This window comes from Lissotriton helveticus, chromosome 4_1 (assembly GCF_964261635.1).
Source record: "Lissotriton helveticus chromosome 4_1, aLisHel1.1, whole genome shotgun sequence".
Taxonomy (NCBI): domain Eukaryota; kingdom Metazoa; phylum Chordata; class Amphibia; order Caudata; family Salamandridae; genus Lissotriton; species Lissotriton helveticus.
In genome coordinates this window covers 64,367,642-64,386,930 of record NC_136063.1, presented here as the reverse complement: position 1 = coordinate 64,386,930, position 19,289 = coordinate 64,367,642, and the positions used below count along the sequence as shown (strand labels likewise).

General features: G+C 47.9%; 1 protein-coding gene across 2 annotated transcripts in view; it reads left to right on the top strand.

Annotated features, from left to right (window-relative positions):
• Positions 1–19,289, top strand: part of MAPK15 (mitogen-activated protein kinase 15) — a 184,849-nt gene that overhangs the window by 39,830 nt on the left and 125,730 nt on the right. For both annotated transcript variants that reach the window (XM_078686411.1, XM_078686413.1), the window contains exon 9: positions 11,331–11,388. In XM_078686411.1, the coding sequence (XP_078542537.1) occupies positions 11,331–11,388 (58 nt within the window). The remainder of the gene's footprint in view (positions 1–11,330; positions 11,389–19,289) is intronic.

Here is a 19,289-nt window from a genome sequence, read left to right as displayed (position 1 = left end):
CCGCATCCATGGTTACATTCTGCATGGAGCCCACCCTCTGTAACTGGCCACTCTCATCGTTAAGACAGTATTGGCAGCATCTTGCAGACTTGTACCTAGCAGAGATATTTGTGGGGTGGCTACATGAACTACAACAAATGTGTTCTGACAACACTAGACCATTGACGCTACCTCAGGGAAGATATGCTGCCATCACCTCCCTTTCTAATCCTCAGTTAATGAGGAACCTAGTCACATGTGGGGACCAAGTGATCTTGTAGGATGAAGTTACCTTTATACAGATGTTTACTCTTATACCATAGACTCTTTCTTTCCCAGTATCCGCGCACACCTGTAGAAACCTCCAGAACGATCATCGAAAAAACACCCTCTGCCACTTTCTTTACTGACAAAAGCATCTTAATAAAGTCATTCATACACCCTGAAAAGTATGCTGCATATGGCTCATGCATGATATTTACCGGATCACGAAGCTCTGAATTGACAATTTTGTAAGCAGTTCCCAGCCTTGCTGTTTAGTAGCAGGGTTCACCCATAATTTCTAATCGGTAAGAGTCTACAGAATACGAGTACCGGAATCACCTTAAGGGTATTTTTAGCTGACATTATGCCTCTACTGGCTTAGGGTGGCACTCAGATGTCCATCAGTGTACACTATTTTACTATCCTGTATCGATTCACCCCAAATACAGAAGTATCATGGGTTTCAGAGTAAACCGGCATCCTTGTCTATTTATTTATTTATTTATTTACTGAGTTTTGTATAGCGTGAACTTGACCCAAAGGTATCGGAGCGATTCACAGAGTTGGCATATCAGCAATTATATGAGTTACATTTGAAGTACATTTAGATACATAGTGACAGTATGTAAACAAAGTATACAGAGCATATTATGATGACAATACAGTTTTGCGGTAGATACAAAATATATATATAGCACTTTACAGCAATAGCACTGCAGCAAATGTACAAGATACATGTGGAGTAAATAAAAAATACATAACTATAAATTAAGTAAATTTACTGCGGACAGTAGTATAGATGGACAATGTAGATTCTGAGGTAGCTAAGGCATGGTGTTTTGAAGGTGGGGAGAGTAGAGGCACAGTTTTCTTCGAGGTAGTGATGCTCAGATTCATTTAGAGGGTACGGGGTGGAAGCGTAACAGACCAGTCAGATGGTTTAAGGGGGAGTGTGTAGATATTTTTTGAAGAGAAGAAGTTTCAGTTTCTTCTTGATTGTCACATAACTCCTGAGACAGCGAGTTCCGGATTCTGGGAGCGTTCCCGGAGAAGGTGCGGGATTTCTCTTTCTTAAATTTTGACGGAATCAAAAGTAAACTGTTAGAGCTTCGGAGCGGTCTCTTGACAAGCTTTTGAAAATGTATTTGCTAGACAGGCTGGTTTTTCTGAGTAGAGTGCATTGTGAGTTATGCAGCCAGTTTTGAATATAGCTGCAACCTCAATTGGTAACCAGTTGAGTTTCTTGAGAGTGAGAGTTATGTGGTTGAAGTGACTCTCTCCTGATAGAAGTCTAGCTGCTGCTTGGAGTGAAGCTTTCAAAGGGGTTAGGTGTGTTTTTGGGATTTCTGTAATCATTGCATTACCATAGTCTAGCTTAGGGAGAACTAGGGATTGCTCCACTGTCTTGGGTCTTCAATGGGGATGAAGAGTTTCAGTTTTTAAGGTCTTTTAGCGTGTAGAAGGCACTTTTAGCAGAGGCATTAATATGCTTTTTCATGCTCAGGTGTCTGTCAAGTGTAATCCCTAGGGATTTAACAGAGTTGGAGATTAATAGTTTGCAGTTTAATGCAAGGAGGTTGTCGAGCCAGATATCTGTGTGAAATGATTTTTCTTTGGGTTAGATGAAAAGGAGTTAAGTTTAGTTTGGGTTGAGCTTTAGATGGTTGCTGGTCAGCCAGGATTGAACTGTGGAGAGGGACTCCTTGTGAGACTGGTGTAGCTTTTGAGGTCATGTTTTTAGTTCGATTAACTGTGAGCGTTGTTTCAGGAAAGACGCAAACAATTGAAGTACCGTTCCATTGGTGCCCTCAACACTGAGAGAGGGTGTTTAGGAGGATGTTGTGGTTACAGTATCAAAGGCAGCCAAGAGGTCCAGGAGTACTATGAGGCAGGCCTGGCCATCTTCCAGAGATCTGTGTAGACCGTCTGTGATGTCTCTCTACAGAGCCCTTTCTTGAACCCAGTTTGGAAGGTGCTGTGCAGGTTGAATATTTCTTGTGGTTGCTAAGTTGTGCAAGCACACATTTTTCAATGGTTTAGGCAAGTAGAGGGAGGTTGGTTTTAGGTCTGTAGTTAAGGTCGTTCTGGTTGGCATCTGGTTTTCTGACCGGGGCCAGCATTGAGCCGCTTGCCAGGGTGGAGTTAATGATTTTGGTACATATAGGAGAAATTATGTGACTGAGATTTTTATCAAGCAACACCGGGAGTGGGTCGGACATGTGCAATGCCAGCTTCATGCTAGCGAGTAATTTGAGGACGACTTCTTCAGGGTTGTGGTTGAATTTAGTCAAGGTTACATCATTTTTCAATTGTAAGGGGTTGTGGTTGGTGACCTGTGTTGCTGAGATAGCCATCATTTGAAGGTAGGGCTTTTGGTGGACCCTTTTCACAAGGGGGGGGCATCCTTGGCGCAGGGTGGGGAGGTGGATGGCTCAAGAGAGAATTCGATGTTAGATGTTTTTTCACAGTAAAACATTGTGAATTAATTGCAGTGCTTAAAGTCATTATTGAGTGCTGGGGGAAAGAATATGTTTGCTGTTTGATGTTAAAGAGATCTTTGGGTCTGTTCAAGTCAAGTTGGGCTCAGAAAAAGGAGGCTTTTTCTCTGAAGATGTGTTTTCAGTATTTTAGGTGTTCAGCCCTGGAGGATTAAGAGATTAGTTAACAAGGGCTGCTGTCTCTAATTTCTTTCAGCCAGTCGAAGTTGCTGCCTCTCGTTGTTAAAGGCTTTATTGAACCAGGATCTGGCGGAGATGCTTCTTGAGTTTGAGGGGCGACTGCTTCAACGAGTTCTGCCATATTTGTGTTGTAGTGGTCAGTAAGGTCATCCGGGTAGGAGAGGTCAGGTAGGGATTTCATTTGGGATCTGACTAATGCTTCTAACTCTGCCTGGGGAATTTGATGTATGTTACTCACCTTGTGCTTGGTGCGGCAAGATTGGGGGTAGGCCTTTGGTTGGATGGTACGGAGATAAAAAATAATTTGATGGTGATCAGTCCAGTCAGATGGTAGTATAGAGTGGAGGGATAGGGTGTTATGTTTAGAGATGATTGCATCAAGGGTCAAGCCCTTACTGTGAGTTTGTTTATTGCAGGTAAGGTTGGGTAAGGTCGTTCGCTTCCAGGATGGTGGATAGGACTTGTACTGTAGGATCTTCAGCAATATTCAGGTGCAGGTTTCGGTCTCCTAGTTTGATGTCTATGCTGCATTCAGGTGCAGGTTTAGGTCTCCTAGTATGATGTCTATGCTGCCTTTTAGGGTATTTTGCAATATAAGGTATGTTAAGTCTTCGAGGAATTGTGGGTTATCACCGGAAGGGTGATAGATGACATGAAGTTTGATAGCGTGGGGCCTTTAGGGGAGAGCTGAACGCCTAAGTATTCAGAGATAGGGTATTTAGTAGCGCAGAGGAGAGTTATGCAAAGATCGTTTTTGTGTATGATGGCTACTTCACCACCCCTACGATCCTTGCAGTCGCCACAAATTATTGAGACAGAAAAGGGGGTGGTGATGAACAGAGTGTCTGAATTAAGCAGACCACTCTTACCCAGTCCAAAGATCAGGGCTTGATCCATCACCGTTATTTATCTCACTGCCCCATCCCAGCTCAGAACCTGGCTATATGCAAATTAGTCTGTCCCTGGCCCATTGCATCATGGGAACAGGGCAGACCAAACTACCAAGCCAATTCTTCACCAGAAAGGAGACAAGCTACCGGGGACCGGTTTCTGGCATTTCAGCCTCTTCGGCCCGGCTTGCTTGAATCCTGATGGAGCAGTGAGAAAGGGACTCATGTCTGAGTATACCCTGCCACACCTATAGTGGCCAAAAACGATACAGAAAAGGGGGTGGTGATGAACAGAGTGTCTGAATTAAGCAGACCACTCTTACCCAGTCCAAAGATCAGGGCTTGATCCATCACCGTTATTTATCTCACTGCCCCATCCCAGCTCAGAACCTGGCTATATGCAAATTAGTCTGTCCCTGGCCCAGTGCATCATGGGAACAGGGCAGACCAAACTACCAAGCCAATTCTTCACCAGAAAGGAGACAAGCTACCGGGGACCGGTTTCTGGCATTTCAGCCTCTTCGGCCCGGCTTGCTTGAATCCTGATGGACCAGTGAGAAAGGGACTCATGTCTGAGTATACCCTGCCACACCTATAGTGGCCAAAAACGATACAGAAAAGGGGGTGGTGATGAACAGAGTGTCTGAATTAAGCAGACCACTCTTACCCAGTCCAAAAATCAGGGCTTGATCCATCACCGTTATTTATCTCACTGCCCCATCCCAGCTCAGAACCTGGCTATATGCAAATTAGTCTGTCCCTGGCCCAGTGCATCATGGGAACAGGGCAGACCAAACTACCAAGCCAATTCTTCACCAGAAAGGAGACAAGCTACCGGGGACCGGTTTCTGGCATTTCAGCCTCTTCGGCCCGGCTTGCTTGAATCCTGATGGAGCAGTGAGAAAGGGACTCATGTCTGAGTATACCCTGCCACACCTATAGTGGCCAAAAACGATACAGAAAAGGGGGTGGTGATGAACAGAGTGTCTGAATTAAGCAGACCACTCTTACCCAGTCCAAAGATCAGGGCTTGATCCATCACTGTTATTTATCTCACTGCCCCATCCCAGCTCAGAACCTGGCTATATGCAAATTAGTCTGTCCCTGGCCCAGTGCATCATGGGAACAGGGCAGACCAAACTACCAAGCCAATTCTTCACCAGAAAGGAGACAAGCTACCGGGGACCGGTTTCTGGCATTTCAGCCTCTTCGGCCCGGCTTGCTTGAATCCTGATGGAGCAGTGAGAAAGGGACTCATGTCTGAGTATACCCTGCCACACCTATAGTGGCCAAAAACGATACAGAAAAGGGGGTGGTGATGAACAGAGTGTCTGAATTAAGCAGACCACTCTTACCCAGTCCAAAGATCAGGGCTTGATCCATCACCGTTATTTATCTCACTGCCCCATCCCAGCTCAGAACCTGGCTATATGCAAATTAGTCTGTCCCTGGCCCAGTGCATCATGGGAACAGGGCAGACCAAACTACCAAGCCAATTCTTCACCAGAAAGGAGACAAGCTACCGGGGACCGGTTTCTGGCATTTCAGCCTCTTCGGCCCGGCTTGCTTGAATCCTGATGGAGCAGTGAGAAAGGGACTCATGTCTGAGTATACCCTGCCACACCTATAGTGGCCAAAAACGATACAGAAAAGGGGGTGGTGATGAACAGAGTGTCTGAATTAAGCAGACCACTCTTACCCAGTCCAAAGATCAGGGCTTGATCCATCACTGTTATTTATCTCACTGCCCCATCCCAGCTCAGAACCTGGCTATATGCAAATTAGTCTGTCCCTGGCCCAGTGCATCATGGGAACAGGGCAGACCAAACTACCAAGCCAATTCTTCACCAGAAAGGAGACAAGCTACCGGGGACCGGTTTCTGGCATTTCAGCCTCTTCGGCCCGGCTTGCTTGAATCCTGATGGAGCAGTGAGAAAGGGACTCATGTCTGAGTATACCCTGCCACACCTATAGTGGCCAAAAACGATACAGAAAAGGGGGTGGTGATGAACAGAGTGTCTGAATTAAGCAGACCACTCTTACCCAGTCCAAAGATCAGGGCTTGATCCATCACCATTATTTAGCTCACTGCCCCATCCCTTGCTCATTGCACCATCAGGATTCAAGCAAGCCGGGCCGAAGACGGCTGTAATGCCAGAAACCGGTCCCCGGAAGCTTGTTTCCTTTCCAGTGAAGAATTGGCTTGGTAGTTTGGTCTGCCCTGTTCCCATGATGCACTGGGCCAGGGACAGACTAATTTGCATATAGCCAGGTTCTGAACTGGGATGGTGCAGTGAGCTAAAAAACGGTGAATGATCAAGCCCTGATCTGTTGACTGGGTAGGAGTGTTCTGATTAACTCAGATACTCTGTCCATCACCACCCCCTTTTTGAAATTACAAATTATTGAGAAGCCGGTGGATTAAGGATGTCGATGTAAAGGGATGAGTAGTCATATCGCCATGTTTTAGTTAGAAAGCATCTGTCAATATTGTATCATAAGATAATTTTAGCTATTTCAGTGGCATGCTTGACTGCTGATTGACAGTTTAGTAGCGTAGGCAATGATCTTGGATCAGGCTGACTGCGTTGGATGGTCGTTAGTTGGGCAGGCGACCTGGGATTGCGAGTAGTGTTCAGGGTCCTATTTGTGCCAAAGATGACTGGGATCTTGCGGTGGCAAGGTTGGCTGGGGTCATTGTCATAAGTTTTGCTCAGCATTTCGGCTTCCCACTACGACATTCCAGTCGTGGTGCGTCTAGGTTTGAGGTGGTTTATTTATTTATTTATTTATAACATTTATACAGCGCACTGTTACCAGCCGGTGTCCTGGCGCTGATTGACCGCTCCCGTGACTAGCCCGAGCTTATTGCATGAAGAGCCATGTCTTCAGGATTTTCCGAAAGCCCATCAAATCCGAAGCTTGTCTTAGATTCAATGGTAGCGCATTCCAAGCCCTTGCTGCTCCCAGAGAGAAGCTTCTGCCCCCCTTCTTAATTCTCGGAATCACGATCAGCTCCTGGTCGGCTGATCTTAATGTTCTGCCTGGTTTGTACACTGAAAATACTGGGTCATGCATGAGGGGCCCAACCCTTTGAGTGCCTTAAATACTGTACACAATGCTTTAAATGCAATCCGTTTGCACACGGGGAGCCAGTGCAGCTTCACCAGCTCTTGGGAGACGGAGGAGAATCTGGGTGCGCCCGTGATCAGCCGGGCTGCTGCATTTTGCAGTACTTGTAATTTATTGAGCAGCCCCTGTTGAGCATTGAGCAGTAAGCCATTACAATAGTCGAGCCGGGACAGGACCAGTGCAGTCACCACTGTTTTCCTGTGCTCATCCGGTAGAAAGGGCAAGATCTTCCGTAAAGTCTTCAGTATGAAATGGATGGTTGAGGAAAGTGCATTAACTTGAGGCCTGAGGTCAGTTTATCATCCATTAGAACCCCAAGGTTCTTAACCTTAGTAACTGGGGAGGGAGGGACGCCTAGCTTCTCCGGCCACCAGCTTGGGGTCCAGAAATTCTCTCTGGCCCCAAAGAGGAGCACTTCGGTCTTAGCCGAGTTAAGTTTTAAGCAATTCTCTGCCATCCAGTTACTGACTGCAAGCATGCAGTCTTTAAACCTGCTGGCCGTAGTTTCCTCTTCCCCCGGGAGCAGTGACACCACAATCTGCGTGTCGTCTGCATATGATGTTAAATCAAAGCCATAAGATCGAATGACTGGTGCCAAGGTAAAAACATACACATTAAACAGGGTGGGGCTCAGCGATGAGCCCTGGGGAACTCCACAAGGAAGCACAAAAGGATTTGACTCTAAATCACCCAGGGCCACCTCCTGACTCCTGTTGGAGAGGAAAGCTTTCAAGATCTTAAGAGCTTTAACCTGAATCCCGCCGGCCCTCAAACGGTCCACCAATATTGTATGATGGACCGTATCAAAGGCAGCTGACAAGCCCAACATGATCAAGGCGGCTTTGCCTCCAGCATGTATGAATGTACGGGATGGTTTGGCTAGGGGTGGGGGATGGAGGGTCAGAGTGAGTGTTAGTGGCAGGATTGGTGTTCACCATAGATGCGAGGGGTTGGGGCAGGATGTGGCTAATCTTTGCGTCCATTTCTAGTGGCAAACATTTTTCCAGAGTAGTGTTGATTTTGTTTTCTGAAGGGGCTATTATAGGTCTGTAGTGGGAAGGGGAGCATGCTGGAGCTCGTTGGAGTCTGGGATGGAGGCTAAGGTAGAATGCAGCCTGCTGAGGCTGATGGACTGATAGGATACAGGTGCGATAGATGGCTCGAGCTGGGCAGTGAAAGTGGGCCATGGAGAGGGGGTTAGTAACTCTGGTAGTGAAACTGTAGCATCAGGGCGTCTGGTAACGGAGGCTCTAGAGGGGGTGGAGGTGGAGATAGTGCAAACGATATTGGAAGTAGAAGGGCCAACGAGTAGAGGTTTGGGTGCATGTATTAGTTCTCCGGGAGAGGAAGGAGGGTGAAAGTGGGACCGATGGCATGAAGGCGCAGAGAAGTGGTGATCAAAGATGGTTAGGTTTGTTTGGAGGCTTGGACTAGGATGTTCCAAATTCTGTGAATAGTTATGGACAATTCTCCAATAAAGTTCTGGGATGTAGATGTAGTGAGTTTAGTTCCATAAGGGACGTTGTTAGTATTACTTACGCAAATGTGTTGTAGGAAGTTCTCTCTCCACTTGGCAGGTTTCTTCTTGGAGAAGATGAAGTCCGTTTTTAGGCCTCAGTGTGCTGGACTGTAGAAGTTATCTATTATTAGTGTCCCTCGGTGTTCTCTGAGAATTTTGTGCTTGAAATATTTTGGGCATTTTTCGGAGAGGTTTGTGGAATTTTGATGCAGTATGAGCTGGGCCATACCTTTCGATGATAGTTTTGCGGAGGTACATTGGTGTGTAGTCCTACTGAAGTATTGGTCATTTAGGGCCCTTCCTGGGGTCTTGGATCTTGCCAGTTGCAGCAGTGGGTCATTCAGTGGAGGAGTGGGGTGCACTTCTTTGGAGTCGGCCGCCAGTGATGGAGTGTGGTGAAGGGACGTCGTCAAGAAGGTTTGGTGGAAAACCTGTGAGGTAAAGTGGGCCTTGAATGCAGAGGAGCACCGGGGAGCCTGCTCAGTTTCTTGAGTTCTTCGTGGTCACAGTCTCTGAGCTTGTGGTTGTGGAGGAGTTTGTAGGCCAGTTTGCTGGAGAGGCCTACGCAATTCGAGGGCGTATATATATGTTATTTACGTGCACAGCATGGATAAGGGATCAGAGTAAACATGGACTAATAAACCTCAGACAAGCAGGGTCACTACTGCTTGGAGGATAAGTAAAATTTACAGTGTAGGCTATAGATAACAGCATATGCACAGCAAACTAATATTGGTGTAAGGTAGGCAAAATCATCTTATAAGCATATTTACTAGTATGTGAAAAGAAACACAGTAAATGATCAAGATAATGTTATAAGAGTATGATGCCAAGTTCTGACGTTACTATGTTGAAGCATCGAACCAATATTGGCGTAAGGTAGGCAAGATCATCTTATAAGCATGTGTGACAGTATGTGCATAGAAACACTATAAACCCCCCAGATTATAATGTAGGGGTACCATACCAAGTTCTGCCGTAAATATGTTCAGGCATTGAATTATTCTTGTTTGGCATAAGAAAGGCAAGAAATCACTACCAGGCCATAAGGTAGTAGTGAGGGCACAGAAACTAGTGATTGATCAAAATACTACTCAGGAAGTAGCCCAAATACATTGCAACTGAAGAGGTAGCTCAAGCAGTAAACAAACTAGTGATTGGTAGGAATCCTACGGGAGAAGTAAACCAAAACAGATTTCAATTGGAGAAGTAGCCCAAAAACATCTTCCAACTGAGGAATTAGCCCCAACTAGATGCCTACTGATGATGTGGCCCAATCCTTCTTACTGAGAAATAGCCCAAAACGAAATGGTGAAATCAAACAAAAAAATCCTTATTTTAGGGCAGTAGTGCTGGGGGTAAAGGGCATCTCTAACCACACCAAGCTGTACCCCTATTCCTGTGGAGCAGGCCTTTAGTTGTGACAGGTATGCACAGACTGGGGGGGCCCTGCTGTGTGAGCCGCCATGTTGCCAGAGAGTCCTGACCCCGTTGGATTAGCAAACAAGATCTCAGAGGGTATGTTGCTCTCATACTCGTCCCTCCTTCCCTGCAGAAAACACTCCGACGCTGTGCTCCGGCCACTGTCATAGAGAGTTAGAAACCAGTTGGGGTGATTTCCTGATGCTCGCTGGTAAATCAGGCAGTCATCACCCTCTGCTCGCGCAGACACAGTGCTTTGGTTTTTAACCCCCGGACAGCAGTAGATGACTGAGGGGCTATCTAGTGTAGCAGTGTGCTTGAGGTGAGGTCAGGGGGACCGCCGGAAGGAAACAGGCTGGAAGAGGGTGATCAGTGACAAACGAGGGCTCTCCACATTGAAAGTCAGCTGCAGCAGTGCCTTGCTCGGTTGGATGGGGGGCCCTCGTAGCAGCGGTCGGATCGTGCTCGGCAGGAGAGGGGGCCCATATTAACAATGATCATTCGTAGAATCATCCAGTGCAGCGGAAAACCTGATGTGAGGTAGGGAGGGCCACCTCATGGAAGGAAGGGGTATGCTGCAGGGTATAACTCTGTGAGAACCGGAGCTCACCACATTGATAGTCCTCTGTGGCAACGCTGCGGTATGCGCGCTCAGTGGGAGCAAGGTCTCATCTCAGTGGCCGCCAACCTAGAGTCTTCCGATGCAGCTGCTCGCCTACATTGTCCCATTGTGTCCACTCAGAGATTGTCCCTGGGCCACAGGTGCTGCTCAGACGTGGAGGACCGTGAGGGACCTAACAGGTTTTTCTGCTATTATTGCAGCCACTGAGCAGATGGGTCTGGGTACAGGGCAGAAACTCTGGTCTCCAAGACTCGTTGTCCTCTCAGTCGCAGCAGTCTCTCAGACAGTGAGTTTAGTCCAGGGATCGCCCTGAGGCTCCGGCGCCGGACCAGGAGGATATGAGCGGGATTAAGGCACTGAAAAAATACGGCAACTTCATTCTGGTTCTTCTCTAGTTCATAGAGAGGTGGGACTCGATGGCTGGGGCTTTTAGTAGGATTTAAGCCGATAGCGGTCCTTTGCCCCGGGAGCCTCCGGATGCATCCCTTAGATTTCAGGACCACATTTTAGTGTTGGTCTAATAGTTTTCATTTTCCGTCCCATACCGATTTCATTATAAGTGTTTTCCTTTTTCCTAATATTTTCAGAAGTGTTGATGGAGGGGCTGAGACGCCCGCCCTCCCCCATATTAGGACTCAGGGTGATGCTAGTAGAACATAGAATTGGTAGGTGTGGTGCACCCCTAGTTATGACATTGGAGGACAGAAGATCTAGTTGTCCTATTTTATAAATGAAGGCTTTCTACTTCTGGCGTTGTTGTCTTTCGAGCTCAGCCTCCTTAGTTTCCCTTTGGTCTTACTGGTCCCCTCCACTTTTTATTACAGATATCTTAGCCGTAAAATCAGATTATGGGGCCTCTGTCATCAGCCGTATGAGCTCCCGGTAAGTGACAACCATTCTCATGATTCTGCTGTCATATTCAGTTTCCTCTTCTTCTACTACCTTTTGCTGACCCCCCTGCTGTAATATTGAACCTTTCCACAAACCTACCTTTCTCCAGCATTGGATCTTTCATAGATTCACATGCTTGAATTATTCCCCAACATCCTTCTCTTTACCCTCGGTATTCTGTGTAAACATAGCACTATTTCAAACTAACAGTTGACACTCAAAACAAATCGAAAACACTCACAGATCATAAAAACCCCATCCTCTTCATTTTATGGTCCAAAGTCTAGCAAATCAGGTGGATGGAGCCTAGGGTGCAACTCTCCTCTACGGTTTTAACTGTCAGAATGCCTCTTACATTGACAAACTCCAGATGACTGGTAAGATCTAGTGAACAGTATCTTAAGAGAAGGAGAAGCAACTTCATCAACCCTCCTAGAAGCATCACTGGATGCGTATAATACCGAATTCCATCCGATGGCAACAGCAGGCTTCTTGAGGTCACGTTGGGAATGTTGGAAATGCCATTCAAAGATCAACATTTCTATGGCAAACATATTGAAGACACCTTACAAGTTATAAAAACTGTCACAGACATGGCACAATTGCTAGGTGTGCTACAAAAGAGGCATCAGTGCAGCCCCAGAGGGTCATAACAGCCAGGATCCTCCACATTGTTTCATCCCTACAGGCAGGGATACTATCCCAGCAAAACCAAAGGGGATGTTGGACGGAGTGTTGAACAATGCAAGCACTCACCCCCAGTCAACTGATCTGGGTTTAATTCATCCTGATGACGGCTGATTAGCCAGAAACCGTTCCCAGGATGCTTGTTTCCGGTCCAGGGAAGACATGGCTTGGCAGTTCGGGCTGGACTGTTCCCATGAGGCACGGGGTCAGACTGATTTGCATATGGCCATGTCTGAACTGGGGTGGCAGAGTGGGCTAACGGTGATGGATTAAACCCAGATCAGTTGACTGGGGGTGAGTGCTTGCATTGTTCAATATTCCGTCCATCAACCCCTTTGGTATTGCTCAGGGATACTATCCCAGCCTCAGAGATGGCCAACAAGAGGAAGATAGCAGCCTGGTGAAAAATTACAAGAGATTACTGGATTTTGGACATAGTAGAGAACGACCTCATGTTAAAATGTACTTCAAAGCTATCAACGACACCTACACCAAAGGATCATCGTCAACACTAGAGAGCCCTAAGATGAGAAATAATCAAACTATTAACCGGGTCCTGAAAAACATTAGGGGATTTACTCAAGATTTTTTCTCATATGAAAGGAAAACTCATATTTTAGCTCTGAGTACATTGAACACACTTGTAAAGAAACAAACTTTTAGAATGATCTCATTGGTAAATCTCCTCCACCTCTATCAATTGAAGGCGCGTTTTCCAACTACCATTATATCAACTTTACAGAAAATCCACTTTATGGTAGATGATCATCACTGCCAATCCAAGGCACTCTCTTTCAGCCCAAGATCCGCATCCAGAGAACTCATGAAATGCGTAGCTCCAGTGGCCGCACCTTTACGTTGTTAATGTATGAGGGTTTTCCCATATCTCGATGGCTCACTCATCAATGCTCTGTGATAACCATCTCTACCAAACATCAGATGTAGTTCAACAAACATGCTTAGTACTGAAAGAATTAGGTCTGACACTCAGCAACAGAAAATCGCGTCTACTACCGACGTGACAGATTTTCTTTCTAGAGGCACACATCTGTGCAGATATTCTAAAGAGTTATCCACTCAAGGAGAGAGCAGAAACATTAATACAACTTCTACGTGATATAAATACAAGGACACAGATTACAGTCAGGAAGTACAAAGGTTTTCTATGGATAATGTTGTCCTGCATTACTTTAGTAAGACCCCTACAAAAACAATTAATCATAAAGTGAAACCTTGCCCTCCTGGGGTGAAACCTTGCCCTCCTGGTCAAGGCCAGCACCCTCCCCAGCAGCTCAGCCGCTCTGTCCACCACCCCAGCACGAGTCCTCCTGCTGTACAGGGTTTGAGCCTGCTGCTCGTCAGGTCCCACATTGTGCCTGCTCTGTGTCCGTTTTTTTCTTCTCTGCTTCCCTGCTGCCCCTGCATTGCCCGCACTGTTTTATTCTTCTGGGCTATTTAATTTACTTAGTTTCTTTGATTCATTTCTTGGCCCCTTGCCACTGTTCCCTTGTGTTTGTTGACTCTCCTTGCCTCTGCCCGCTTTCTTGCTGCTGCTGCCCCTGCGGCCCCGCCCCCGCCCCCGACTCAGCTCCGCTCCCGCCTCCCGACCTCTGCTCAAGCCCCCCTCCCCTTTATATGGCAACTGCTGCGCAGTTGCTCCGCTGGCCACACGCACGCCACAACACCCGATGCTGCTACAATGCCAACACCCTCCACGCACTCAACGCCGGCCGATCCTCCCCCTGCGTCCAGGACACCCCGAAGTTTACCCATGGACCCGTCACCTGCCGTAAGTGCAGCTACACCAGCCAGCGCACACCGGCACGTCCTGCCCTTCCCACCAAAGCAGGCCACAACAGTCTCGGATGCATTCTACTCAACATCTGCTCAGTCTACAAGCACGCCGTCGAACACTGGGACCTTCTCGATTCAACCTCCCCGGACATCGCCTTCCTGATGGAGACCTGGATGAACACCTCCTTGGCGCCCGACATAGCCATAGCCATCCCGGACGGCTACAAGATCACCTGCAGGGCGACTCCATCGCCGACCTCATCAGTTTGTACGCTCTTGCCTCCACAGACTACATCCTCCTCGGAGACCTGAACTCCCACCTCGAGAACCCCAACGACAGCAACACCACAACCCTGATCGACAACCTAGCCAGCCTCGGACTGAAACAGCTTGTCACGACACCCACCCACTCTGCCGGACACCCGCTTGACCCCATCTTCTCCGCCAGCAACCTCGTCACCTTCAGCCACACCACCAAACTCCACTGGACCGACCACCACTGCATCCACTTCTCCTTTGAGAAACACACCACGCACATCCAACTGCAACGAATCCCACACCGCAGCTGGAACAAAGTCACCGAAGACCAGCTCCTCACCACCCTCACCCGAGACCCTCCAACCGAGCCCTCTGACACAAGTGCAGTGGCCCACAACTTCCAGACAATGGATCGATGACTGCGCCAACACCCTCTCTCCCTCTAGTGTGTCCCTTGAACAATCATTGGGTCTGTCAAAATCTGAGGTTTCTCCAAATAAAGGAGCACAAAATTTTTGGCAAACCCACTTCCTGGATGAGAACGACATCCTGGACTCCACCCAATCCGGCTTCCGCAGCAACCACAGCACCAAAACCGCCCTCTTCGCCGCCACCGACGACATCAGGACCCTACTGGATAGTGGCGAAAACCGCGGCCCTCATCCTCCTAGACCTCTCGGCTGCCTTCGACACCATCTGCCACCACACCCTACGCACACGCCTCCACTGTTGGACCCTGCTCAGCCCGCCCAAGCACTGCAGGAGCGAAGCATGCACCAGTCCCCTTCTCGTATCCACTGAAAACCCACTAGTTAGATTATACAGTGAGCCTTCCAGTGAACCCAAAAAGAGGGTGGTTTGATACGAGACACCAAGTCTCACACCCTGTAGAATAGCAGGACACGGCTCACTCCTTCACGCCTCTGCACCTGTGGTAACAAGGAAGAGAACGTCTCTCAATACCCCATACACAATATAGCCTCTGCATTCATGACCAAGTTCCACCAAAACACCAAATAACATATACCCCCTCCTTCTCCTTACCAGTGGTAAGTACAGGCTTGGCTTCGTGTAGGGACTGGGTTCTCCACAATATATATATAACAGTACTCCAAGGAGGTATAAACCCAGTCAGGGGCACAAAAACAAGGTGTCCTGCATAAACTGAAGGTGCAAAGTTTAGCACCGTAAAAAAGGGGAAAAAGAAGGCTGGGGACTAAGTCACGAACCACCAGCTACAAAAAACCCCTTTGTTAAGGAATATGGCTAGAGAGGGAAAAGGAAGAGACCAGCGACTCTCCTACCAAAGCGCCAGCGTCTTGTGTAAACAAGAGAACAGCGGAATGACCCAAAACGTCATTTCCGCGCGCATAACGATGAGGACAAACGTTATGCAAGCCTGCCTGATGGAAAACAACAGCGCGTCAAAACACCGCGCTGCCGGCAAGACCAAGGTGAGAACGGGAGCCCCCGCTCTCGAATCAAGTCTTTCACACCAAGACAATTAGACTGGCTAAAAAACAAGGAAGGGAAAAATATACGAGGGAAGGGACTAAAAATAGAACGAGGGGGAGGGAGACTAACTAGCTTACTAACACAGCGGGAAAAAATAGGGACAGCTAGAAAACGGGGAAAACGGGAAAAAACAAGGAAACAGGAAGCCCAAACGAACAAAAATCCCCCACGAGCCCGTGGGAGACTATAAGGAGCAAAAAGGCAACAGAACTCCTCAGCAATGCAGGAACCAAAGGAACTGGAGCTGGATATCAAGGCCACAACGTTGGCGATATCGAGCAATGAACAATGAGGTAGGACACAATTAAATACCACAGGCCCTGGTCATGTGATGGTGGCCCATGGTCACAGAAACAGGACTAACTGCAATTCCCTAACAGTACCCCCCCCTACGACCCTCCCCACGGGACGGGGCTTCAAGGGGTGCTGTCTATGGAACATTCGGACCAATCGAGGGGCATGAACCCCACCAGCTGGCTCCCATGTCCTATCCTCCTGTTTATATCCCTTCCAGTCAATCAAATAAAAGAGACGACCCTTAACCCGCTTGGAGTCACAGATGGCATTCACCTCAAATTCCTCCTGACTATCAATAGTTAAAGGAGGGGGTGGGGGCAACTGCTGTGCAGAAGGTATGTAAGGCTTCAATAGTGAGGCATGAAACACCGGATGTACCCCATAATCCTGTGGCAACTCAAGCTTCATTGCAACCGGGTTAATAACCTGGACAATCGGAAAGGGGCCTACGTACCTGGGTTGCAATTTACGGGACCCTTGTAACCTCAGATTACGAGACGCCAACCACACCAAATCACCCACCTTATAAGGGGGAGCCGGGGCCCGATGTTTATCCGCTTGTGCCTTCATAGCAGCCTTGGCCTCCACCAGACTCTCCTGGGCCAAGCCCCAGATGTCACTCAATTGCCTGCAGATCCCGTCTATGGCTGGCATGCGTCCTGTGGGTTGAATGGCTACCGCCCTAGGGTGGTACCCAAGTGAACAATAGAATGGAGTCATGCCCAAAGCGGAGTGCAAGCTGTTATTGTATGCAAACTCGGCGATGGGCAGAGCCGTCACCCAATCACAGGATAAAGAGGTAATCAGACATCTCAGATACTGTTCCATTGTCTGGTTAGTTCGCTCAGTCTGTCCATCAGACTGAGGATGATATGCCGATGACAAACGTATCTCTGTCTTCAGGACCAGACATAGTTCGGACCAAAAATGAGACACAAATTGCGCCCCCCGGTCAGATATAATCACCTCCGGCAACCCATGTAAACGTACTACAGAAGCCATAAAGACCACTGACATTTCCTTCGCTGTAGGGATCTTGCGGAGTGGTATGAAATGTGACATTTTGGTGAATAAATCCACCACCACCAATATGGCTGTTTATCCCGAGACCAACAGCAAATCCGTTACAAAATCCATACTTATGGTATGCCAAGGGGATGGCGGTACCTCCAGAGGGCACAGGAGCCCAGAGGGCTTACAGTGCGTTGGCTTACTAACGGCACATACGGGGCATGACTTCACATATCCCTGAATGTCCTTTATCATGGAGTCCCACCAAAACCACCGCTCACACAACTCCCGCGTCTTTCTCATCCCAGGATGTGCCACCAGCGCAGATGAATGGCACCACTCCAATACCTCATCCCTTAGAGAAGGAGGAATTACCATCCTGTCCCCATGATACAACAACCCCTCCTTCTCCCTTACATCAGGCACAGATAACAAAGGGCTTAGATCAAGAAGCTTCAATCGCTCTTTTACCACACCAGGAAAATCATCCATCTCTGTGGCCCCCACAATCCGTTTACCCTCTATCATAACCCTGTTCTCTGTCAAGGGTTCTTCCCCTTTAGGTTCATTATGTATCCGAGAAAGGGCATCGGACTTAACCTGCTGGGCCGCTGGCCTGTAGGTGATGATGAAATCGTATTCATTAAAGAATAACACCCACCGCATCTGACGAGGTGTCAATGCCCTAGCGGAACGGAAGAATTCAAGGTTTTTATGATCCGTATAGATGGTAATGACGTGTCTGGCGCCCCACAAATAGTGTCGCCATTCCTCGAATGCCAATTTTACAGCTAGCAGTTCTCGTTCGGCCACTGTATAATTCCGTTCGGCAGGCAACAAGGTCTTTGAAAAGAAGGCGATTGGATGCATATGGCCGGTAGATTCGTCGCGCTGGGATAACACCCCACCCACTGCACACATGGATGCATCAGTTTCTACGAAGAACGGCAGGGCAGGGTCAGGATGTACTAACACGGGGGCTGAAGTAAAATGCTCCAGTAAGGATTGAAAAGCAGTCTGCGTCTCACTGGTCCACTCGAAAGGAACCCCCTTTCGTAACAGGCGAGTCATTGGTGACACTACCTCAGAAAAATGCGAAATGAAACGCCGATAGAAGTTGGCAAAACCCAGGAGCACCTGGATTTGTTTCACAGAGGTAGGCACAGGCCAGGTCACAATGGCCTGTATCTTCCCTGGATCCATTCGTATTCCCTGTGCTGAAATGATGAACCCAAGAAACTCTACCTCTTGAGTGTCAAACTGGCATTTCTCTAGCTTGGCATATAGATGGTGCTCCCGGAGGGTCCGTAACACCTGAAGGACATGTTCTGAATGCTCTGCCCTTTTCTCTGAGAACACAAGTATATCGTCCAAATAGACGATAACCGTGCGATCCAGGTATTCACTGAGCACCTCATTAATGAAGAACTGGAATGCCGCCGGCGCATTACACAAGCCGAACGGCATTACAGTGTATTCATATAGACCATACTTGGTCCTAAAAGCCGTCTTCCACTCATCTCCGGGTCTCATCCTTATTAGATGGTAGGCTCCCCGCAAGTCCAATTTTGTAAAAACGGTAGCCTTGCGGAGCTGATCTAACAACACGGAGATGAGTGGAAGAGGGTACCTATTCTTCACTGTGGCCGCATTCAAGATCCTATAGTCCACACATGCCCTGAGGGTCCCTTCCTTCTTAGGAATAAAGAAGATCGCAGATGACACAGGGGAGGAGGATGGACGGATGAACCCGAGTCTCAACATCTCATCGATGTACTCCTTCAAGTGTTCTTCCTCAGGTTCTGACAACGCGTACACCCGGCTACAAGGCAAAGAGACCCCCGGTACCAGATCGATCTTACAATCATAAGCCCTGTTGGGGGGAAGTTCCTGGGCATTCGTCTTATCAAAGACGTCCTTAAACTCCGAGTACTGAGGAGGGACAGATCCCACATCCATCACAGCGCAAACCAAGGGGTCGATCTGTGCCCCTGCTACAGCATAACAATGCTTCAAACAGTGCACTGAATCTAACGTTACCAACCTCTGCACCCAATCAATCCTGGGATTATGCTTCTGCAGCCATGGTACCCCCAACACTAAACCAAACGAAGGGGCATCGATTAAGTCGAAAACCACCACCTCAGAATGCCCATTCTCACAGGATATTTTTTTTTTTTTTTTGAAAGTATGTTTTTATTGCAGAATTACAGTCAAAACATCGAAAGTATCAACCCTCAGCCCCGTCCCCATACAAAACCCCACATGGAAAAGCAGGAGTACACAGCCCATCAGCCCTCATCCCGGAGGCAGGGCGGCGGGAAGTCAAT